A 25,963-nucleotide genomic window follows, 5' to 3' on the forward strand; every position below is an offset into this window, starting at 1 on the left:
TGTAAACAGAAATAGAAGGGTGCAGTGGAGACTGCCACGGGAATCTTGAGGTGATGTGGGGAAAAGAAAATGCTGAACAATTTGGGAAGAGGAACTTACTATAAATAATCAAGGTTAGATTTGGGGGGGGGGAGTGGGGTTCAGTGCTTGCCAATTCGATTCAGTATTAAGATGCTTAGAAATAGGGAAGAGAGTTGCTCTTCCAAGAGGGTTGGGTCATGACTAGTAGAAGGAATGCTTTTGGGGGTAATGACAAGGAAAAAGGGTAGCTGGGAAAAGAATGAGGGGAAATTTGGAGGGCTAAAATTGGAGAGAATTTGGTGTGACAATAAGCAAAGGGGTTCAGAGTGACATTTGGTGCAGCCTGAGAACATTCAACCGCAATGGTTTAGGGGGATGTGGTGGGCTGATTACTTGATCCAGAGCCAGTAAAACCTTGTTGAAGGAGGAAGAGGGTGAAGTTAGTGTTCGAAGCCCGTCCCTTTCACAGACCTCATTTAAACGATATGATTTTGAACAAGTAACTTCAAAACCAAGGTTCAAGCCTCACAACAACCACAATAGAGGATTTGGACTTTAAATTCTGGATGAGTGCTTTGGCGTACAATTGGGATTTTTTAGCAAGTTTTAGTGAATCATTCGCCTATGCAGCAGAATTTCTGAACAGCAAGTTTACCACCGGCAATGTAATTTCTCAAATTAGAAGTTAAAAGGTTTATTAAAGTGCTATGAATTGATTTAATCTTTGATTTATTTGTCTACTGGGAAAAGGGAAACAGCTGCATTTGAGCATCTTAACTCAGGAAATGGAAAAGTCCTTGGAATAAGACGAGCTTATATTGTCTCGATACATCAATGGCGAGCAAGACTATATTTGTGGCAACGGTGCTTAATATTACGTGATCCCTCTGTTATGGATGTTCGGGCTATGGAAACTCAGCCACACAGAATTCACAAATCACTTCCCAGATGTCACAGATATGGAATAAAATTTGCCCACTATTTTTTTGTGTAAACAAAAAGTAAATAAATCAAAAGATTTTCTTCAACTTGCAGGACTTGTCTGCATTGCACTGTCACGTTAACCAGGGGTTTATGTTACTTTGTGCACAATAATTCAGGAATAATATTCTGGCAAATTGGAGAGTGTTATTGATCTGTGATTGGATTGCATGATACATCTGTGATGGATTATCTGCTACATGATGAGACCACAATGGGCACAACCGCACTAACTCACGGCCAGTTCCTTTGCAGAATCAAACATCAATTGGAGGACAAATAAGATGACTGAATAAATTTAATTCCAACTTATGTATTTGTAAAGGATAGAAGGTAACTAGTACCCTAAAAGCAGCATATTAGATTACCTTGATACTGTTTTTAAATAAATAACCAGGCATGGAGAAGCCTTTTTTCTTATCTAAAGGTTCACTGAATATTGCAATTTGTTCAAACAGGAAGATTCTCCGCTCTCTACTGCGTGAAAGAAGCCCAGCATCCTGATCTGCAACAAGGAAGGTGTCCTGGAGAAGTAATCTCCCCTGGGCTATAATTTTGCCCTGAAAACAAAGGAAGAAACAACATTTACCTCTGCATTTCCGAAGAAAAAGTGCACAGATTTAAAAAAAGATTAAAATCATCAATTGTCTATATAATCAAAAAAGGATTGTGTACACAGTCCAAAAGAAAATCAAGTTTTATTTAACTACAATGGTTGGAGTGTGGAATTAAAGCACAAGTAGCTACTTGAACCTTCCTAAGTTGAATCACAAACCTATCAACAAATCCTAATCTTCCCATGCAAAGGGAACAGAAACTTATTCATACTGCAGTTCTTTTCACGATGCTAAAAATATTCATCACCCTGAGGGAAACAAATTTTTGGATTTATCTAACCAAGGACAGTGGAGGTTGGACAGCTGCAGAGTACATTCAAGCAAAGATTGATAGAATTTTAGACAATATGGAGATGAAGGGTTCTTGGGTTATTACAGGAGAGCGGTACTGAATAGCACAGCAGGTAAGAGGGACAAATGGCTTACTCTAGCTCTCATTTCTTACAATCACAGGAATAATTTTGGTAATAATGAAATAAAAAGCATGGTAAACTATTCTAAATCCGATCAGCATCATGCTTATTCTAATAATGGTATAGGAATTAACTTGGCATGTTCATAATCTTGTACACTGTTAGGAACACAAAAACTTACATCAAATCCTTGAAGCCGCCCAACATTCATCATATCATTGCATCGTTTTGGTATGATGCACATGACTTCCACAGCTTTCTGTGTATAGAAGGAAAGAAATAACAGCTTATAATCATTTCACGTTTAATTACATATTATAATATCTAAAATGTTTTTACGCTTTCAAAAGCATATTTTTTAATTATATTATTCCCTGCTGATTGTAAAAGCTGAAATTAGAGACACCTCTGTGCAAGATGCTTGTAAAAGTCCTCTGGAGTCAGAATTTTTCCTTTCTCTTTGAAAGTGATTTCCCACATCCTTGGTTTTATTTTACCCTCCAATTTCTCACCTTCAATCCCAAAGTACATGCAGCCAAAATAAGCTGTTCCCTATACAACAGCAGACCTCCCAACATTTGATTTTACAAATTCATAATTTTGATGTCCAAAATTCAGAATTTTACATCAAAATTCATAATATGGGGCGTAATGCAACTTTTCAGCAAAAGAAAGTATGCACGCCAAATGCGCATACGCGTTGCGCTACATTCATGTGTGAAAAACGACTATTATTTCCAACAGTCTGTAGTTCTTGGACTACATACAATACAATATATCTTTATTATCTTTATTATCATTGTACAAGTACAACAAGATTACATGTATAAATGTCAGGCCAATCATGAGTATATTTATTTACTTATTTATCTATTTATTCATTTCCCTATGTTCTCAAAATCTCTGTAAAGCGTCTTTGAGTATATGAAAAGCGCTATATAAATAAAATGTATTATTATTATTATTATTATTCTGCTATTTATAGAAAGGTTATTGAACAGACATACGTTTTGCAACACAATGAAAAATTTGTTTTATTTTGTTTTTTCTACTTTGGTTTTTCCTTACACATCCCAATTCTCTTGGTATTGAATAAAAGAACAATGGTCATAAAATGTATGACTAGGTTATGAAAAGAGTTGATATATGCGACTCGACTAAGCATATGGAAGTACTTGTTGAAGTAAATTTGCACATTAATTGATAATCAGCCCAAAAAGGTGGTAACTGGCTTTTCTGCTCTGTTTTATATTTTAACCCCGTCTTAATTAATTAATATAGTTATATAATCTTGCACTTAAATTTAATATTTACTCATTACAGTTCCACCACTGATTTTCTGGCACTCTTGGTTCCAGAGCTTTGCTGGTTTATCCAGCTGGTCAAGGAAGTCGGCTATGGGGATAGATGTGCTGGCTCCAGCTGGGCTGGAGTTCCAGAGCCCCGGCTGCAGGTTGCAAATTCAACGCACCGATCGGCCAGGGAAGTCCCAATGAGGTCGAGATTGGCTGCCTTGCCCAGTCTAGATGCCACATTTTCGGGAAGACTTACAGGGTGCGGGGGATTTCTGGGGGAAACCCCTAGCGACCTATAGCGGCTGAATTGACAAATTGCAATTGTCGACAGTATTGAGGAAAAATGTGAGGCAAAATCAGAATGGCGGAAATGAAATAAGAAAGTGGAAACTTTCCGCCAAATTCGGAAGGGTTGAGAGGGATGCAACAGTCAATAATATTTTTGTTTATCTAATTAATTGATTACGACAAGGCACTCTGACTTCAACCTTTGCCCTAAGAAAGCAACATGGCTTAAATTACCATTCTAGGGTAATGGGCAGTGAGTAACAAGACGGAAGGGTATCCCCTGCACGGTCATCAGCATGAAAGGCCTGTGCCATTTGAATTGCCAGGCCTCACTTAACTAAAGGTATCCACCAAGCTGGACAAACGTCTGTGTAGTTGTACGAGATCAAAAATTGGGCTTCCAGGGATCTCGAGAAACATTTATTGGACTTGATACTCCTGGGCATGGGGCTTTACAGCAAAGAGAGAGTAAGGCGAGGCCAGGTCTCGAGAGACCCAAGAGCTAGTCAGTCATGGGGTGTTTCAATCCTCAAGGTCAAAAGGATTTCACACAGAAGTAATTTTTCAAAACTTACCATGGCTTCTTCTGGGTAGTCAGTTCCTCCCACCCTAGTTCAGCCTTCAGGTCTGATGTTGTGGCATTGATGCCACCAGTGGGCTGACACCTTCAAATGATTTCAGATTCCCACAGAAAGTAGCAGGTGACTTGAGCCAAGGCCACGTTGGCAAAAATCGTAGAACACTTGAGCAATGCCAATAAAGGGGCTCAGCTTAATTTAAACACTGCTACACGCTATTTTCTCAGGATGAAGCGTTTTCGTAAACCTCACAACTGTCTTTATATCAGTCATGTTACTTCATGAAGAATGGTAGAGATATTAGCTTAGTCAGAAGCATATACACTTAGTCAGAAACTAGTAAAAAAATTCTGTCCTAAATTATGTGCTGTGTAAAATGGACTGACTCATTAGACAATAGACAATAGGTGCAGGAGTAAGCCATTCAGCCCTTCGAGCCAGCACCGCCATTCAATGCGATCATGGCTGATCACTCTCAATCAGTACCCCGTTCCTGCCTTCTCCCCATACCCCCTCACTCCGCTATCCTTAAGAGCTCTATCCAGCTCTCTCTTGAAAGCATCCAACGAACTGGCCTCCACTGCCTTCTGAGGCAGAGAATTCCACACCTTCATCACTCTCTGACTGAAAAAGTTCTTCCTCATCTCCGTTCTAAATGGTCTACCCCTTATTCTTAAACTGTGGCCCCTTGTTCTGGACTCCCCCAACATTGGGAACATGTTTCCTGCCTCTAATGTGTCCAATCCCCTAATTATCTTATATGTTTCAATAAGATCCCCCCTCATCCTTCTAAATTCCAGTGTATACAAGCCTAATTGCTCCAGCCTTTCAACATACGACAGTCCCGCCATTCCGGGAATTAACCTAGTGAACCTACGCTGCACGCCCTCAATAGCAAGAATATCCTTCCTCAAATTTGGAAACCAAAACTGCACACAGTACTCCAGGTGCGGTCTCACCAGGGCCCGGTACAACTGTAGAAGGACCTCTTTGCTCCTATACTCAACTCCTCTTGTTATGAAGGCCAACATTCCATTGGCTTTCTTCACTGCCTGTTGTACCTGCATGCTTCCTTTCAGTGACTGATGCACTAGGACACCCAGATCTCGTTGAACATCCCCTCTTCCTAACTTGACACCATTCAGATAATAATCTGCCTTTCTATTCTTACTTCCAAAGTGAATAACCTCACACTTATCTACATTAAACTGCACCTGCCATGTATCCGCCCACTCACACAACCTGTCCAAGTCACCCTGCAGCCTTATTGCATCTTCCTCACAATTCACACTACCCCCCCAGCTTAGTATCATCTGCAAATTTGCTAATGGTACTTTTAATCCCTTCATCTAAGTCATTAATGTATATCGTAAATAGCTGGGGTCCCAGCACCGAACCTTGTGGTACCCCACTGGTCACTGCCTGCCATTCCGAAAAGGACCCATTTATCCCCACTCTTTGCTTTCTGTCTGTCAACCAATTTTCTATCCATGTCAGTACCCTACCCCCAATACCATGTGCTCTAATTTTGCCCACTAATCTCCTATGTGTGACCTTGTCGAAGGCTTTCTGAAAGTCGAGGTACACCACATCCACCGACTCTCCCCTGTCAATTTTCCTAGTTACATCCTCAAAAAATTCCAGTAGATTTGTCAAGCATGATTTCCCCTTCGTAAAGCCATGCTGACTCGGAATGATCCTGTTACCGCTATCCAAATGCTCAGCAATTTCGTCTTTTATAATTGACTCCAGCATCTTCCCAACCACTGATGTCAGACTAACTGGTCTATAATTACCCGTTTTCTCTCTCCCTCCTTTCTTAAAAGTGGGATAACATTTGCGATCCTCCAATCCACAGGAACTGATCCTGAATCTATAGAACATTGAAAAATGATCTCCAATGCTTCCACTATTTCTAGAGCCACCTCCTTAAGTACCCTGGGATGCAGACCATCAGGCCCTGGGGATTTATCAGCCTTCAGTCCCATCAGTCTACCCAAAACTATTTCCTGCCTAATGTGGATTTCCTTCAGTTCCTCCATCACCCTAGGTTCTCCGGCCCCTAGAACATTTGGGAGATTGTGTGTATCTTCCTCAGTGAAGACAGATCCAAAGTAACGGTTTAACTCGTCTGACATTTCTTTGTTCCCCATAATAAATTCCCCTGCTTCTGTCTTCAAGGGACCCACATTTGCCTTGACTATTTTTTTCCTCTTCACGTACCTAAAAAAACTTTTGCTATCCTCCTTTATATTATTGGCTAGTTTACCCTCGTACCTCATCTTTTCTCCCCGCCTTTTTAGTTAACTTTTGTTGCTCTTTAAAAGAGTCCCAATCCTCTGTCTTCCCACTCTTCTTTGCTATGTTATACTTCCTCTCCTTAATTTTTATGCTGTCCTTGACTTCCCTCGTCAGCCACAGGTGTCTCTTACTCCCCTTAGAGTCTTTCCGCCTCTTTGGGATAAATTGATCCTGCAACCTCTGCATTATTCCCAGGAATACCTGCCATTGCTGTTCTACCGTCTTCCCTGCTAGGGCCTCCTTCCAGTCAATTTTGGCCAGCTCCCGCCTCATGCCTCTGTAATCCCCTTTGCTATACTGTAATACTGACACTTCCGATTTTCCCTTCTGCCTTTCCATTTGCAGAGTAAAACTTATCATGTTGTGATCACTGCCTCCTAATGGCTCTTTTACCTCTAGTCCCCTTATCAGATCAGGATCATTACACAACACTAAATCCAGAATTGCTTTCTCCCTGGTAGGCTCCAGTACAAGCTGTTCTAAGAATCCATCTCGAACGCACTCTACAAACTCTCTTTCCTGGGGTCCATTTCCAACCTGATTTTCCCAGTCTACCTGCATGTTGAAATCTCCCATAACCACCGTAGCATTACATTTGTGACACGCCAATTTTATCTCCTGATTCAACTTGCACCCTATGTCGAGGCTACTGTTTGGGGGCCTATAGATAACTCCCATTAGGGTCTTTTTACCCTTACAATTCCTCATTTCTATCCATACTGATTCAACATCTCCTGATTCTATGTCACCCCTTGCAAGGGAATGAATATCATTCCTTACCAGCAGAGCAACCCCACCCCCTCTGTCCACCTGTCTGTCTTTTCTATACGTTGTGTACCCCTGAATATTCAGTTCCCAGCCCTGGTCCTCTTGTAGCCATGTCTCAGTGATCCCTACAACATCGTACTTGCCCATGACTAACTAAGCCTCAAGCTCATCCACTTTATTTTTTATACTACGCGCATTTAAGTACAACACTTTAACTTCTGTATTTACCTCCCCTCTCACATCGGTCACAAATGGCCCTGCCCTTAATCTCTTTTCCCCTCTAGAACTTCTGTTCCCATTCTTCCGAGAGTCTTCTACAATATCTCCTGTATTCCCTTTAACCTCATCTTCACAATTTGTTAACCCCTCCCCCCCACTACTTAGTTTAAAGCCACAGGTGTCGCACTAGCAAACCTGCCTGCCAGAATGTTTGTCCCCCTGCTGTTAAGATGTAACCCGTCCCTTTTGTACAAGTCACCCCTAGCCCAGAAGAGATCCCAGTGGTCCAGAAATCTAAATCCCTGCTCTCTGCACCAGCCCCTCAGCCATAAATTCATACCCTCTATCTCTCTGTTCCTGGCCTCACCAGCACGAGGTACCGGCAGCAGTCCAGAGATAACCACCTTCGACGTCCTACTTCTCAGTCTTTTTCCTAACTCTCTAAACTCCCGCTGTAGCACCTCCTTCCTCTTCCGCCCGACGTCATTCGTGCCCACGTGCACGACTTCAGGTTGATCGCCTTCCCTCACTAGGATGTTCTGAAGACTCTGATAATAGCTCTACTATTGATAATTAAAATTCAGCTTCAGACTGCCTGCATTTAGCCAGTTTCCTTGTACACTTTCCGAAGCTAATAGTGAATGAATATATCAAAACATAACTGGAGTTAACTAGGCAAGCGACTGATATTGTTTGTATGTCTCCCCTCAACATGGAAGGAGATGGTTTTTAAATTAATCTGAAAGTTCCAGTTGCTCTTACTAGATTTTATATTCAGGATTTATTTAACTTTAAATTTCCCAGCTGCCATGGTTTTGAACGCTGATAAATGACCTGGAACTCCACGAGCTAGTCCAATAATTTAACCACTATGCCAATGTAGGCATTGCCATATCTAACGTTCACAAACATTCTGAAAACTATTATAATACTGCACCTTAAAACTCTTAATAATTCAAAACAAACATTTAAAAAAACAAAAAACAATTAAATAGATTTAAATTAATCCAATTAAATAAAATAAATATAATTTATTTTTTTACTTAGCTTTCTTTTTATCAGTATTCTGCTTCACTCAAATGAATACTTGCTCTTTTGTCAGGTCTGATCTGGCACAGTTTCACCAGGCAGAATTCCTCCTGCGATTTACTGATAAACCATCAGGGTTTACACTCCACCAATTTTGGTGTACAGTGGCAGTTAGCTGTACAGACATTTGGGGCTTCCAGTTATGTACATGTTTGCATAAGAGACCTCAACTTATGTAAAAAAAAGGTCAGTGCTGACCATTCAGTGCAGAACTGTTGAATTTTTAGCGGATAATTGCTCCATAGGTCAAATGTTTAATTTAATCTCGTCATACTATACATTTTAGGGATATATATTGATACTGCTTCCATTATACAATAATTATTAATTTTTGTCACTGGTGTGATTGAACAATACCTCTAGCTCTGTTGTATCTGCAGCAGCCTTCCTGGAGTATTTAAGGAAGTCCTGCATATTGAAAAGAAATAGGATTAGCTAACATATTTCTAATAAACCAGAAAACCTTCCTTGGAATGAATATCCTCAAATTACTTGGTTTTCGAATAAATTTTATATTATTGACAGCTTTCGCATTCACAAAAGCAGATTGCATAACTTATTATTTTTATTGTCAATTACTTAAATATATTCAGTTATTTTACACATTTAAATTAATGCAGTTAAATATAAGAGGATTCCTGCAAACCTATGAATGAACTATCATCAAAGTCTATTAGTTAACATTATACACATACATGTTGTCAAACTGTATCAAGTGCTAGAATACATTGGCAAGGATGTAAAATATAGTGCACACTCAGTAATAATTCTTTAATTCCAGGTTTCCATTGAAGAGCCTACCTTCAGCAGGAGTTGGTATTTCATTATACGCTGCACTGGTTTGATTAGCAGGTCAGTCAATTGTAGTCGATGACCAAGCCTCTGTTTTACATCCTTGACATTAAAATTAACATTAACACATTTTTTTCCTAAACATCGATGTAATAAATATAAAGTTATATTATACTCGCATGCTAATCATTTCCACCTGGGTTCTATAACATTCAACACCCTCTGGCCAACTATCTTCAGTATCTCAAAAGTAATTACAGAAGAAAGTAAAACAATCACGACAATACCATGTAATATTTGCAGCCTTTGAAAAATATAATTTTCACTTTAAAATTAAATTATAATATTGGGTATTATAAATATCTAAAGAACATGCACATTGAAGCTGCTTAAATGCTTCTGAGTTACTCAGAGCATCACCGAAAGTGGCAGGAAAAATATTGCCTGGACATGACAATCGTAAACAAAAATTATAGATATTATCATCTCAAAATTGTGAGGTGTTTTGATTCAATATATAAACCATAATATTTCATACCAGATTACATACAATAAAGGTGTTTCTCATGCTTTATACAAGATTACTACAGTAAATTTGGGATTGTTCAACTTCTGCAGTTTCATATTTTAACATTCACATCTATGATCTTTTCTCAAAACTCAAAACAATATATCCAAAATTCTCACCTCGAAATAAGTGTCAAGATATTCAGACACAATGTACTCAGATTTGGGTTTATTTTGACAGTAAACTATATACATGTGCAGTCTTCTTTCCTTTTTAATTGAAATAGAAAAAAAACAATACTGTAAATCCACTTTTAATGAAAAAACAAAATTACTTATTCCTTAACTTTCCTAATTTGAAGAAATATTTTCAGTTGCTTAACATGCTGCTATTTGTGTTTGTATTAATTATTTGTGGAACTATACACATTAGGTTTGTTCTGCTGCATATTAGAAAAGACTTTCTTTAGAACAATGCTTTCTTTAGAAAATTTGTTACATTTATTATTGGACGCCAATACACGATTCAAGATTCAATTTAATTGTCACATGTACCAATTAAGTACAGTGAAATTTGAGTTACCATCTACCCTCGTTATTATGGACCTCTTCATAACGGATTTAGGTTATAGTGGACGGAGCGACCCCACAGTAGTCAGACACCATTGTCTTTTTAAGATCTCAGGCCTTTGGTTACACTGAGGGAGGCCATAGAAATTGACACGGCACTGCATCGATCGACACGTGCAATGACACAAAATACTGGAGTAACAGCGGGTCAGGCAGCATTTCTGGAGAGCATGGATAGGCGACATTTCTGGAGAGCATGGATAGGTGACCCACCGGTCAATTGTGCCACGCACCAGACCACTGTGAGGCTGAGACCCACAGCGTGCTGAGAGACACAGTGCCAACGTTCACCACCCCCAGGACCCCCCAAGCTGCCACGAACCTGCACCACCATCCCAGCCATTTCCAGAACAGTCCTGCCGACCTTCACCACCAAGCCCGGCCCGCATTGCCTCCCCGGCTGCTTCCATGACGGACCTACTATCGCCACGCTGGCCACGCAGCTTCCTGGATTCCAGACCCAGTTCCAGACTAAGAATCTGAAGAAGGGTCTTGGCCTGAAACATCACCTATCCATGTTCCCTAGAGATGCTGTCTGACCCGCTAAGTTACTCCAGCACTTGGTGTCCTTTTGTATATTAACCAGCATCTGCAGTTCTTTGTTTCTATCACTTGTGCAATCATAATCTATTACTCGGTTATATAGGGCAATCAGCTATAACGGACACCATGATCTGTTATAACAAGGGTTTACTGTAATACACTCAAAAGCCTGGCTTGTTGGTAAAATGTGATTTGTCTTTTAAAATGTTCTGCTTTATTATTAGCAGAGGTACAGAACTGTGGATGTGAAGGCTGAAATTCTGCAATTAAATTTTTCTAAGGTAAATAAAAATGAGGAGGAAATAAAATTGTAACTCACATGTTTGACAAAGAGCGAAGCTAGTTTATCAGGATCCTCAAGGCACTTCTCCAACTCACCAAGAAAGAAGCTAATGATAAAAAATATAATAAAAAAATAAATCAGAACAAGGTCAAGAGTGCTTATTTGTCATATGCAATGGATATGAACTGGAACAATGAAAGTTATGTGTTGCAGCTTTACAGGCACATTATACAATGAATTATTATTATTCCGACTAAGCTTTACATAATAGCGCAAAGACCAAAGTAACTTGCTGAAATTCAATAGCCAGATTCAGTTATTAATTTTGTCTCAGAGTATTAGACCATACCCTTGAATCTTTTGTAAACAACCCTAGATCTCCTCAGATGAGCCTTTAGCTTTGTAATCACGTCAAGTCATATCAAGTTTATCGTCAAATGCACAACTGCAGTGAGGTGCAGGTACATCAAAAATCACGGTTCCAGCTCTGATCCTCTGACACCACAGTCCTAGAGACTGAAAAACATTCACATCAGAGCTATAAGTTTTCTGTTCTTAAGCCAATTCTTTTATCTCTTTTGCTACAGAACCCTTATAAACAATGAGGCTCAATTTTTCAACCAGTCTTTTGTTTGACTTGGTCAAATGCTTGCTCTAAATCTTTATGGTCAACATCCACTGCATCTTGCTCAGCACCTTATTGAAAAAAAACATCAGCTTTTACCTTTTTACAAACTGCACCTGCTTTACTTTATTAACTTAAATGTCTCCAATTTCCTCTATTTTTTTTCTGATTATTGATTCTAAAAGCTTCCTCATCGTCAAAGTAAAACTAGCTAGTCTGAAGGTCAAGGAAGTGGTTAGTTTATCCTCTGCTTCGGTTTGGGTAAGAAATAAGGTAGATCCAAAATGTTTCTAGAGAGATCACGTTACTGTTTAGTTCCAAAAGTTGAATTTAATTTTTCTCACCATTAACTCACTCGTTATTCTCTTTTAATTACAATTATCTGTCATCACTAAAGTATTTTATGGCAGAATGATTGAGGAAAGACAAAGACTGTTCTAACGATTGAATCAAAAATTTGAATTTGTCGATTTAAAGTAGTCATAAAAAAGAGAGAAGAATTTATCTGAAATATCTTTATATAGAACTAAATCACCATGGGGAAATACAAAGGAAAATGTAGAAAATAATTTGAAACAGGCAAGATCACAGAGATATAGCAAGAAACTGGAATGATGAGAATAGGCACAAAATACCATGACAATACCATGAGTGAGGAAATCAGCCATATCTACTTCCTTTCTGGATCCCAATTTGTCTGAATTTAATTGCTTCCAACAGTGCAAGAAGATCCACATTTTATAAATCAGGATGAAAAACCACAAATGAAATTATACAAACATTTTCAAAACTTCCCAATGTACCTTGGCTTGGCTGCAAATCAGATTTTCCATTGCTTGGAGAAGAATCACTAAATATTTGAAGTTTTGGTATACAACAAAATCTGATTCTGTACAGACTGTGGATATTGGATCCAAATATGAATAATACAGTGTCCTTACAAACTGGCTGCTTTGACTTGACCGGGAAATGATGCAGACAACTACTTCAAATTTTTCCCAACAGTTTAACATCACTCACTTTCAGCTCAAAGAAAGGCAAAATAATAATTTTACATACTCTCTGTGCCAGTCGTAGATCTGATGTATGTTACCAAATACAATCTTGTCTTTCCCCTTCATGTCATCGGGGACACCATCTTCTTTCATCACGGCTATGTAACCCTGAAAAAAATAATTCTGTTATGTTTATGCCTTTCACATGATAAATATGCACATTTACGTGCCACAATTGCAGCATCTATAACTAATGCTGCATTTATTATGTGTAAGAAGGAACTGCAGATGGGTCGAGAACCTTCTTCATATCTGCTCTCAATCATTAGTAAAGTAATGAAAGGTGTTGGTAACAATGCTTTCAAGTGGCACTTATCCAGTAATAACCTGCTCACCAATGTCCAGTTCCGGCTTCGCCAGGACCACTGGACTCCTGACTTTATCACACCCATGATACAAACATACACCAAAGTGCTAAATTCTAGATGTTAGTGAGAATGACTTCCCCTGACATCAAGATTGATCTAGGAAAATAACTGCAGATGCTGGTACAAATCAAAGGTATTTATTCACAAAATGCTGGAGTAACTCAGCAGGTCAGGCAGCATCTCAGGAGAGAAGGAATGGGTGACGTTTCGGGTCGAGACCTAGATTGGCTTCAAGGATCTCCAATAAAACTAAAGTAAATAAACGTCAGAAAGAACACTCCAAAGGTTGCGAATGTACCTCACATATTATGGTTGGAGGCCGACTATCCCAGCCACTGAACATTGCTGCAGGTGTTCTTCAGGGCAGTCTTAAAACTAAACACCTGCAGTTGCTTTATCAATGACCTTTTCTCCATCACAGAATCAGCAGTTAGAATGTTTATTTATTATTGCAATTCTATTTTAATTCAATTCTATTTTAAATTAAGTCCATGCTTGAAAGAGACAAGAACTAAAAATGATCTGAAAGTAGCATGTAACAGGCACTCCACAAAATTACCAGATATACATTTGCAACATCAGAGAATCTAACCATCTACCTTTAAAAGGCAATAGTATCACCATCATCAAATCTTCTCCGATCAATATTTTGGGAGTCATTTTGAAGTTTAACTGGACTAGTCCAAAATATACAGGGCTATAGGTACCAGACAGAGGCTGGGTATCTGTGGTGTTCCACAGGGATCGGCAACCTTATTTGTTATACACATTAAAAACTTAGATGTCAATGTAGGGATGTATGATTAATAAGCTTACAGTTGATATGAAAATTGGTGGCAAGTGTGGGAGGTAGTCTGCCCCTACAGAATAAATATTGATCAGCTGGTAGGTCAAGCAGGGCATGGCAGATGGAATTTAATTCTGATAAATGTGAAGTGATGTATTCTGAGGGGGGGTCAAATAAGAGTACTAGGAATATACCAAGAATGGTCAGGTCACTGGGAGTACTGCAGATCCTTAAAGGCGGTAACACAGGTAGATAGGGTAGTGAAGAACATGCTGGATGCATGCGTTCATAAGCTCCAGCATGATCTATAAGTGCAAGGATGTCTGGGAACTACTTTATAGAACACAGAATAAGCCACAGACCATTAGACATAGGAGCATTATTAGTGTATATGGCCCATTTAGTCCGCTCCAGACTAGTCTATTCATGGCTGGAATACGTGTGCAGTTTTGGCTGCCACACAATAGGAAGGATGTAATTGCACTGCAGAGGGTGCAGAGGAAGAGTCGCCAGGATGTTGCCCGAGATGGGATGTTTCAGTTTTGAGGAGAGACTGAATTTGCCAAGCTTGATTTAGTTGGAGAAGAGGAGGCTAAGAGATTGCCAATTGTAGAGATATCTAAGATTAGCAAGAATAAATTTAAGACAAAGCAATTTGGAGGAGTGCAGTGATTGAATAAGGTGGCTCGTCACCACCTCCTCAAGGCCAAGTCAGGATTGACAACTGATGCTGCTCCTCCAAGAGATGCCCAGATCCCAGAAAAACTAAATAAATAACAGCTCACACTGATGATATATTGATGTTGTCATACATGGCAATAATACATTTTCGACATGCTTTATACAATGGTGTGAAACAAACACATACTGTCTTTGAAATAAATAAAGAAAAATCCCAATATTTCCCATTGGTTAAATAGTGCATCTGGCTCAACCAGCAGAATTATGCATTTGAATTTTAGTACAAAGTAAGTACTAATGTACCAAATGTAGTTATGGAACAGGGTTTACAAAGCAAAGCCACTGGCATGAAATTTCCATTTGATGATATATTCAGGATTAAGTTGACATGTGTCCAGCACACTTACCACCACAAAAGTTCAAATTCCTAATATAATGATTCCTAATATAGTAGAATCTATATCAATGATTTGGATGAGAACATACATGGCAAGATTAGCAAGTTTGCTGATGATACAAAGGTAGGTGGTTTTGCAGATAGTGAAAATAGTTGTGAAAAATTACAGCAGGATCTTGATCGATTGGCCAAGTGGGCTGAGGAATGGTTGATGGAATTTATTACAGCGAAATGTGAGGTGTTGCATTTTGGGCAGTCTAACATGGGCAGGAACTACACAGTGAATGGTAGGGCTCTGGGGAACGTTGTTGACCAGAGAACTAGGAGTGCAGGTGCATGGTTCCTTGAAGGTTGAGTCGCAGGTAGATAAGGTGGTCAAAAGGGCTTTTGGCATTTATCAGTCAGAGTATTGAGTATAGAAGTTGGGAGGTCATGTTGCAGTTGTATTAGACATTGGTGAGGCCGCATTTAGAGTATTGTGTTCAGTTCTGGGCACCATGTTTTAGGAAAGATGTTGTCTCGCTGGAAAGGGTTCAGAGAAGATTTACGAGGATGCTGCCAGGACTAGAGGGTCGGAGCTAAAGGGAGAGGTTGAGTTGGCTGGGACTCTATTCCTTGGAGTGCAGGAGGATGAGGAGTGATCTTATAGAGGTGTATAAAGTCATAAGGTCATGTGATAGGAGCAGAATTAAGCCATTCGGCCCATCAAGTCTACACTGCCATTCAATCATGGCTGCTTTATATCTCAATCCTAATCTCATTCTCCTGCCTTCTCCCCATAACCTCTGGCACCCGATTAAAAAGGAATCTGAGGGGTACCTTTTTTACACAAAGGGTGGTGGGGGTATGGAACAAGCTGTCAGAGGAGGTAGTTGAGGCAGGGACTATCCCAACGTTTATGAAACAGTTAGACAGGTACATGGACAGGGCAGGTTTGGAGGGATTTGGACCAAACACTAGCAGGTGGGACTAATCTAGCATGGACATGTTGGCCAGTGTGGGCAAGTTGGGCCGAAGAGTCTGTTTCCACGCTGTATCACTCTATGACTCTATCTGCTACTTTCAAAATATGGCTATTTCAATTCTTTAACTACACAGAGTAAGTGCATAATACTGGACATTTGTCATGAATTACATGCAAACCCACCTCGACCACGCATCCCAGGTCCCTCACATAATCACGCTCAGTTTCAACCAACTCCTGTAATACATAGCTACAAGAAGAAAGTTATTAGATGATGCTTTAAAAAATATATCATTTTGTCTGAAGAACAGCATCTCATATAGAAACATAGAAAATAGGTGGAGTAGGCCATTCGGCCCTTCGAGCCAGCACCGACATTCAATATGATCATGGCTGCTCGTCCAAAATCAGTAACCTGTTCCTGCTTTCTCCCCATGTCCCTTGAATCCGTTAGCCCTAAGAGCTATATCTGACTCTCTCTTGAATACAACTATGTAAATGTGTCTGTGAAGCACAGTAAATGTCTTATGGACTGTATCTGGCCCATATCACAGCCAGCCAGCATTGAGGAGCAACGCAGTGCTCGTGATCCTACTTTGTAACTTACCGCACACTGAGCTGCAATTCAGTCCCTTAGACAGGTCCTGAATAGCAATGGAAATAGTGAGCACTGCTGTCAAAATTACTTTGCAGGTTTATTAAGCCTTTTTCCTCAGCATAACATTCAGCAAAACACAAGACACAATAAAAAAATCTATTAAAACATAATTATGTAATTAAGCATTTAAATATATTTAGAAATATAAAACATTAGAAAACACTTACAAGTACATTTACTTTAATTTTAGGAATAATCCTAGTCAAAGACAAATGATCACTTCAATACTTCCAAACCTACCTATTATTGTAAATCATAACGTATCCAATTTATGTATAATTTAACCTTCAATTAAACTTACAAAGTAATGACATATTCTGTCCAAATGAATTATAGTTTGAAGAAAATTTCACTGAAATATATTTGCCAATCCAAACTAAATGAAAAATACATTGCTGTTAATGGAGGAATTACTTACTGGCGCCTTTTCAAGGAACTCGATTTCCTTTCTTCCATTTCATCAATGGGAGAGGAGGAGGAAGTACACAGTAAAGAGTTATCAGATGGGTTGAAAGATGGACTGCTGCTGTCTGCTTGATCTACTGAGAGGGACGTTGGGCGATCCTCCAGAGCCTGCAAGTTATTTTTGAATGCATGAGAAAACAATTAACAATTTTTAGTCATTGTAATACAAAAAAATTAATTCCAACTGTCTGTTCGATTGTTGTTACTTTATTTACAACATTATATTTCTAATATACAGCTGTTTCTAACTGAATGTAAACAACCTGAAGTACTTGTGTACTTTGTCCTTGAGAAGGTTGTGGTTGCCTTCTTAAACGTGTGAAGGTTGTGCAATGGTGCAAGTATCAAGGGATTTCTACCATTCCAATTCAGCAACCATGAACCATTGGACACTGAATCAAGTTAGTGAAGTTGTGCTGGCAGCCTTTTAAACGTTACCCTGAATTTGAATGCAACCCTGACTAAAAAGTCATGTTAGTCATCCCTTATAGGCAAAAGAGCAGTTTGCCACTTCCTGTTAACTGGAGGAAATGCTGAAATAGAGAGTCACACTCTCACTACACATAGAATAATTTGCAAGAGAAATACTTAACATGACCTGGTCAGAGTGGAAGCATATTATTGGGAGACAATCATGAAAGGTTACTTGCCTTCTGGCTATACTCTATCTGACACCAGGTTTAATGCTACAATGGATGCTAATCACTGAAAAGTGTTCCATTTACTTGAATGGTCAATTTCATTCGAAATAAATTTACACTATTAATTCTAAACTGGTGCTCAACTTTTTTACATTAAGAAATAAAGATATACATTGTAGCACTGAACATTGCTACAGTGTAGGATTAGACATTCACAGGGAATATATCGGAGAGAAGCTGAATTAATTTTAATCTGTGACAATAAATAAGTAGCCCTCTTACCATTTTACTTTTCACGAGTTCCTCAATAGCACTAACAAGCTCTGCTGCACTGGGTGTCTCTGAACTGGTGGGGCGTACTGATAAGCGTGAGGATGCCTAAGAGAAAAATAGGGAGAAAGTTCACTAAAGGAATACTCTTTCTTTTGGGACACTTGCTATGATAGTTAAAGAAATAAAAACTAAACAAAACATTATTAAAATACTGCAATTAATCATCAGTAAAGGACATCCAGGTATTTCTCCAAAACATTTGTTGAGATTTACATTTTCTTAAAGGGGGCAAGGCTCACCATTTCTGAGGCATCCTCAAAGTACATTCGGATGTATGGATTTGTTTCCAGACCCAGGACTGCAGGAATTTAGGAGATCTCTGGCCTCAAAAGCAATCTGACGTCAACTTATGTCTAGTTGTACAAAAGTGCATGCAGCTGGCAGAATATTGTGGGAACCAACAGTAAGGATCTCTGGGTAGGGAAACTTCGCCAATCAGAGTAAAGTGTAAGTACATGGTTTTTATGTGCTTCATGTACCATTAGGGTGCACAACAGACTGAATTTCCACATGATGGCTTATAATAAAACAAGGATACTTGTCAAACAGGGTTCGTTAAGCACAATAAACAACTTTCAACATTAATTCTTTTTTTTATTTAAAAAAAAGATTGATATGGTTAAGCTTGCGGACAGCAAGCTTCACACAACATTTAGCCAAAGTAGCTTAGGAACATGAAAAGCAATTCAACAGAAAGGTCAAGACAGAGGAAGCATAATGATTTAAATGGAAAGATAAGGGAACTGAGAAAATACAGAGACCAAACATAAATCAACATAATGCTGTGAGAGAGTACATTAAAAAAGAGAAAACAAATCAATTAGTTACTGCATAGAAGTTATCTTTTCACATAATGAAAGATTTCAAGCAAAATGTTAACACAATTTAAAAATTCTTCTGTAACTACAAACTTCAGTGAAGTTCCAAGCAAACTAAATAATTAGGGAATAGATCTATCACAAATGCAAAACTGCTGATTTAAATTCCAATGTTACATACAATAAAAATAATATCCTCTTTAATTGTTCTGAAACAATTTAAACATTGAATATTCACTATGAAAGTAAGCAATGTATTCTCAATAAATTGACAATTATATTTCTGATGGGAAGTTTATTTTGAAGTGGAATTCTCCAATGTATTTGCATGGATTAAAAAATAAATTCAAAAGGTACTTTTCAATTGTTTTACTAATATCAATACAAATATTTCATTTACTTCACCTTAAATTTGTGAAGATTTAGAAAATCTTTAACATCAAATAGGTAAATTAGAATCTTTAATTTTTGAAGGAACCGTCCATTAGGTTTACCTCAGAAATGTTACAATTAGCCTTTTGTTATATAAATTTGGAGGATGCAATGTCTTACCTTGTCATCCTGGGAATCAGGCTGGAGAAGACTGTGTTGCTGAATTGCCATTGGAGGGGGAAGAGGCACAGCATCTGCCCCCTCTTCACCTTCTTCTTCCCCACAGCTCTGCATTCCTGAAGATGATGATTTTGAAAGTGTGCCGCTGCTGAGTCCTTCATTTCGTCCCCTCTGTAGTGGTAAAACATCAACACCAATAAACCCCGGTGGTTCATCAAGGGAATCCTAACTATTGCGATAATTAATGAAAGCAGGGAGGGATTCATCCTTGAATTGGTCATGGTAAGTGTGCAATACAACAGCAGTAGTGTGTTGCATTCCACTTCTGAAATTCAGTTCCTTGCCCAACAGGACCTCATTTCAAAAGCACAGCACAACATGTAGAGTGCATGCTCAGGATGAATCTCTGATAATTAAAGCTGAAAATGCCTAAATATGTCTTCAATTATGTAAGCACTGGTATGTTCCAATTTTAGTGGAGAAAATTGGAATCCTTTGTCTCTTTTATTTGTTCTTGCTAATGGAGCCATATTACATCCACACCTTTGCTGGATTCTGCTGCATTTAAAAACTGATATTCTCTATCACATCTTTTTATCTTCTGGAAATCTAGATACTTTTAACTATCTTATCTCCTCCTCTTAGAAATGTAATGGTTCAGTGCCCAGAATATCTTAAAACTGATTGTGTAAGAATTTTGTTTCAGAGTGATGAATCTCTGGAATTCTCTACCGCAGAGTTTGTAGAGGTGGGTTCACTGGAAGTAAATAATGAAGAGATAGCTATATTTTTGAAAGTTTGGGGAATCAAGGGCCATGTGGAACCACACAGATGTAGAGTTGAGAAAACAAAGGTCAGGTGGCTTAGAAATAAATTGACGTTAAAATTGTGCATGAAAATGAAATGGTAGATGTGTGGAAATTTTTAGTTAATAATAATAATAATAATATATTCCTTTATTCATCCCATACCGGGGAAATTTACAGTGTTACAGCAGCAAAGTGGATAGCAAGAGAGTAAGAGATCATTCATTATAAATAAAGATAGATAAATTGTCATCAGTTTTCTGTGTGTTCTTAGTTAGAATCAGCTTTCTCGGTAGAGAAAAATGATAAATTCATGATTATCTTGAGAAAGTGAATACCAAGTTGGAAGGGGTTTACACAACAAATGTGCATATATCAGCAATGAAAAAAAATGTCATAATGAGTGACAATCCTCAGGACCAGATAGTTTACACCTTGATTTCACAAGTAGTTAAAAGCATTTCAGATCTTTGAAGTATAATTTATAAAATTCACTTTATTCTATCTTGTACCTCACTAAATTCACTTTATTCTATCTTGTACCTCACTTCAGAAAGGTGATGCATAACACTCATTGACTTAAGCGAAAGTCAATGTGATTATTGATTGTCTAAAAAAAACTTTAAAAAGTAGTAACTAGAGATTTTTTACGGATGTTATTTATAAAGAAAGCATATCATAAAGTACCTCACATTTGACTGTTGGCTGACACTGAAGCTCATGTGTTTGAAGACAACTTATTGACTTGACTAGGAAACTGTCCAAGTGGCATGAGACAGAGAGAAGGAATAATGGACTGGTATTCAAATTGTCTGGATGCAACTTCTAGTATCCTGCTAGGATCCATTTAGAGGCACAACCATTCCCTGTACTTATAAATGACTCTGGTTTTGGGATTGACAGTCAAATCGAAAATAAGCTGCATGGTAAACAATGTTATGAACAGAGTTATGTATGGTAAAGTTACCAGGAAAAGGACTGACTGATTCTTGAGAGCAACTTAGAATCCAGCAAATAATGATCAAGAAGAGTAAAACGGGATACAATAGTAAACTAGCAAGAAACAAAAGACAGACGAGGACCTTCTCTCAAGATGTCAAAAGGGAAAGAACAGCAAGGGTAAATATGATCCCTTTTAGACAGAGGCTGGAGAATTTATAATGGGGAAAACATAATGACAGAGGAATTAAACAAATACTTTGTGTCTCTCTTCATGGAAGAAGCCACAGAAAACTTCCCAGAAATACTGGAGAACCAGGTTCCAGTGCAAATGCAGAAAAAAAAGAAATCAGTATTAGTTTAAAAAATACTATTAAATAAATTAATCATCTTGAAATCTGATAAATCCCCAAAAGCTCAACATCTACATCCTAGCATTTTGAGTGTGGTGGTTGGAGATATAGGATATTCCGATTTTCATCTTCTAAAATTCTGTCGATTCTGGAATAGTTCTTGCAGGTTGTGGAGTCGCAAATGTGACTCTGCTATTTAAGAAATTATTCAGCTTTAGAAAGAAGAGTCTAATTACTTTTGAGCTTCTGGGTTTTTTAAATTGTTTTTACTCTTAACCTCTGTATATTGTGCAATGTTTCACCATAATTTTAAGATCAGTCACTCACCTCATCCACTGTTTCTTCCTGGGGTGTAGCTGCATTCTCTTCAGAGTCCTTCTGAGTTCCAGTATCAGCACTTTTTCGGACATCCCTGCTCTTTTTGTGTTTGTGGGCCAGTTTCTTAACATGACCATCTGCTTTTCCACTGCTGAGACGCCTTACAGGACTGGTGAGCCACTTCCTCAGAGTATTACCTGGGCGCTTTGGGCCTGGTGAACTTTGAGTTGTACTTACAGAGTGAGGCTGAAGTGAGGTCACTGAGGCAGGAGGACTTGCATCGTTGCTGGATACTGAAAGTGAATCTGGAAGAAAGCACAAATGGTAAAGATCTTTAATTTAGGAAAAAAATTGCAGATGCTGGTTTAAATCGAAGGTAGACACAAAATGCTGGAGTAACTCAGCGGGTCAGGCAACATCTCGGGAGAGAAGGAATGGGTGACATTTCGGGTCGAGACCCTTCTTCAGACTGATGTCAGGGGAGGGGGCGGGACAAAGTTAGAATGTAGTCGGAGACAAGAAGACCAGTGGGAGAACTGGGAAGGGGGAGGGGATAGAGAGGGAAAGCAGGCACTATCTGAAGTTATAGAAGTCAATGTTCATACCACTGGGGTGTAAACTACCCAAGTGAAATATGAGGTGCTGTTCCTCCAATCTGCACTGGGCCTCACTCTGACAATGGAGGAGGCCCAGGACAGAAAGGTCAGATTGGGAATCGGTCTCTAATGATAAAAATCTACTGGATACAGGAGTTGCAAGTTTACATTGGGCATTCCTCTACAACGGAGTTGACCAAGTTGAATGATAGAATAAAGTATTCGGGTTTTGCAAGGAAAGAAAGTGATTCAATAGTCCTTTTACATCTTTTGTTTTTGTACAAAGCAATGTATCGTGGGAATAAATGGGTTAAAACAAGATCTAATTTTTTTTTTACGTGTCATTATTTATTGAACAAAATAATTCTATGTATGCCCTGAGAGTATCCTTCAGGTATTGCAAGTTGTTATTGACACACAATATTAAGAGTTTCTCACTGTTGTGGCATTCACAACCAGCAGTTTCATAACAAACGGTGCACTTGACATTCAAAATCACATAGAAATAGGTGGCTGTCATTGGTCCACTGGCAGTATTGGTGGATTTCTTTCAGTACTAAGATGAGTCAATGGCAGCTTTATGGGAACCTACTATGACTGCCCTACTCAGCTCTGCAACTGTGTTGTGCAATATGATGGATGGTGCCATTTCAATCAATTGTGCTCAAACAATTTGATGCAGGTGACTTGTCAACTCAGTCATGCTGCAACTGAAATACTCTTAACAACGAATAGCAAAGTATGACATTCACAGCAGATTATGTACCCTGCCTTGAAGCTTAAAATGTATTTTTTAGTTCATTAATTGCAAGCAGCTCTTTAATATTCGTTCAATATGTTGGTTACTTTGAAAACATATTACTGCTAGATTGATATCATCGAATGATTTTCCTGATCAGTATGTCACTACATACATGATTGTGGTCAAAACTTTGCATAATAATTATTCAATACATCTCCCTCTTCATTCTTAATAGGGATGACTAAAACATTTAAAAATAATAAGAGCAAAAACTATTTAGTGAGGTACAAGATAGAATAAAGTGGATTAACACAGCAAGAGTGGAAGTTTTGTTCCCTTACTTGTTGTAAAGATGACAGATGGAAAGTAAGTCTCAGAGAAAACTAATCAATATCTGAATACGAGAAAGGTTAAAATAACAACCATTCCTTTTCCCCCCCGAGAAATTTAACTGCAGATTTCTAAGTTTTGTTGTTATTTGATTTTTCAAGTGATTTTACTTATATCTCTACTGGGGGAGTTCCATCATTATCCCATTGTAAATCTAAATACCTGGATAGTCTTCATATTTCATTAAATTCAGAACATGAATGCATGCAATTCATTTTTCAGAAAAGAGAATAATCAACAGACGCACAAATTTACAAGGAAAGTTGACAACTATTTAGCTACAGAAAGAGAACATTTCATTTGATTTGTAACCCTGACATCACTGTGTTTATTTTCACTTTTTTTTCTTCTTTGAAACTAATTCTGAAGAACACCATGACCAAATATTTGCTTACAATCCAAATGCAAACGTTTAAAAGTGATATTTTATTAAAGCTTCTTTTTTATTGCTTGCTTGAAATGTTTGCTCCAATTGCCAATATTCAAAACTAAATTAGTTATAAGCATGGCACTCCTTTACAAGTTACTTTGTTAATATAGACCATGAACTTGTTTGGTACATAATTTCAGAAATGATTTATTGTGACAGCAGCAGACATCTATTTTATTTGTGCCTGATTTTCAATTATGCATCAGGTCAGAGATTCAGTGACAACATACAGCTGGGTCTATTTAAGTGAAAGGAGGGTGGTAAAAGTAAGTTCCAAAGCCATGAGTGTTGCCTCCCTTCCACATCTGGTTGTTCAGTCCTTCAGCCGCAATTTGATGAAGTCATGGTTCATACAAAGTCCAGATTTGTTCCACATTTTAACTTTTTGAACACCGATTACACATCATCTTAGAGTACTTTATAAAAAATTAAGCACATGAACATCTAACACTAACCATAACTTTCACTGTTCTTGAGCACAATCAATTAACATGACCATTATTTATTCATCACATCTGAACTTTTACATTTCCTCATCTCCGTTCTAAATGGCCTACCCCATATTCTTAAACTGTGGCCCCTGGTTCTGGACTCCCCGAACATTGGGAACAAACGTGTCCAATCCTTTAATAATCTTATATGTTTCAATAAGATCCCCTCTCATCCTTCTAAATTCCAGCATATACAAGCCTAGTCACTCCAGTCTTTCAACATATGCCCTTTGAGTATTGATTTTTGTTTAGAAAGATGAAATAATGAAATGAACAATACACACACTAATTAGGGGAAATATTTGAACCTCATCAACGAGCTAGTGACAACAATTACTTCTGAATAAATGAAAATAAAATGTGACCATAAAGATTCAACACAGAGTATTTTCTCTATTCAGAAGTGACTTTGAATTTGGTGGCATCTGTAGGAGACGTGTGGCATGCAACATCGGGGCACCAGTCAGATTGAAGAATTTTCTGAAACAGCAGATGAGAAAACAAACAATATTGATTCTGAATAATTTTGTTCAACGTAGTATACAAAATAAAGAAACTTGGACCAAAGAAGTTGGAAAAAACATTGTATTTTTTCATACTCCCAACTTCTTTGTGTGTGTACCAATCATTATTTTGTATACTACATGGAACAATGTTATTATTCCGAACTTCATGACTTTAAAACCATGCAATTTTTAAAGGAATGAAACTTAGAGAACAAAGAACAGTAGAGCACAGGCTCTTTGGCCCACAACATCCATGCTGAACATAATGCCAACTTAAACTAGCCTCTGTCTGCACATGATCCATATCCCTCTATTTCCCACATCTCTCTGTAAGAAAACTTGCCTTTAAATTTTGCCACTTTAACCTTAAAGTTATGCCATCTAGTCTTTGACATTTCCACCCTCAGAAAAAGGTTCTAGCTGTCTACACTATCTATGCCTCTCATCATTTTATATACATTGCCCTCCATAATGTTTGGGACAAAGACCCATCATTTATTTATTTGCCTCTGTACTCCACAAATTTGAGATTTGTCATAGAAAAAAAATCACATGTGGTTAAAGTGCACATTGTCAGATTTAAAAAAAGGCCATTTTCATACATTTTGGTTTCACCATGTAAAAATCACAGCAGTGTTTATACATAGTACCCCCATTTCAGGGCACCATAATGTTTGGGCCGCAGCAATGTCATGTAAATGAAAGTAGTCATGTTTAGTATTT

The 25,963-nt window shown here is 38.2% G+C and overlaps 1 protein-coding gene across 10 annotated transcripts in view; it reads right to left on the bottom strand.

Annotated features, from left to right (window-relative positions):
- Window positions 1–25,963, bottom strand: part of LOC144605008 (triple functional domain protein) — a 329,272-nt gene that overhangs the window by 37,016 nt on the left and 266,293 nt on the right. For 8 of the 10 annotated variants that reach the window (XR_013548803.1, XR_013548805.1, XM_078420037.1 and 5 more), the window contains 12 exons: window positions 22,095–22,390; window positions 19,670–19,840; window positions 18,249–18,344; window positions 17,279–17,433; window positions 16,386–16,452; window positions 13,010–13,113; window positions 11,362–11,431; window positions 10,050–10,139; window positions 9,372–9,464; window positions 8,928–8,978; window positions 2,214–2,291; window positions 1,371–1,562 (listed from right to left, as the gene is read on the bottom strand). Coding sequence is in view for 8 of the 10 variants with exons in the window: in XM_078420037.1 (XP_078276163.1) it covers window positions 1,371–1,562; window positions 2,214–2,291; window positions 8,928–8,978; window positions 9,372–9,464; window positions 10,050–10,139; window positions 11,362–11,431; window positions 13,010–13,113; window positions 16,386–16,452; window positions 17,279–17,433; window positions 18,249–18,344; window positions 19,670–19,840; window positions 22,095–22,390 (1,463 nt within the window). In the remaining 2 variants the exon portion in view is untranslated. Of the gene's footprint in view, window positions 1–1,370; window positions 1,563–2,213; window positions 2,292–8,927; window positions 8,979–9,371; window positions 9,465–10,049; window positions 10,140–11,361; window positions 11,432–13,009; window positions 13,114–16,385; window positions 16,453–17,278; window positions 17,434–18,248; window positions 18,345–18,592; window positions 19,082–19,669; window positions 19,841–22,094; window positions 22,391–25,963 lie in introns of those variants that run through there. The other 2 variants (XM_078420095.1, XM_078420088.1) reach the window with 1 other exon arrangement.

This window comes from Rhinoraja longicauda, chromosome 2 (assembly GCF_053455715.1).
Source record: "Rhinoraja longicauda isolate Sanriku21f chromosome 2, sRhiLon1.1, whole genome shotgun sequence".
In the NCBI taxonomy this organism is placed as follows: Eukaryota; Metazoa; Chordata; class Chondrichthyes; order Rajiformes; family Arhynchobatidae; genus Rhinoraja; species Rhinoraja longicauda.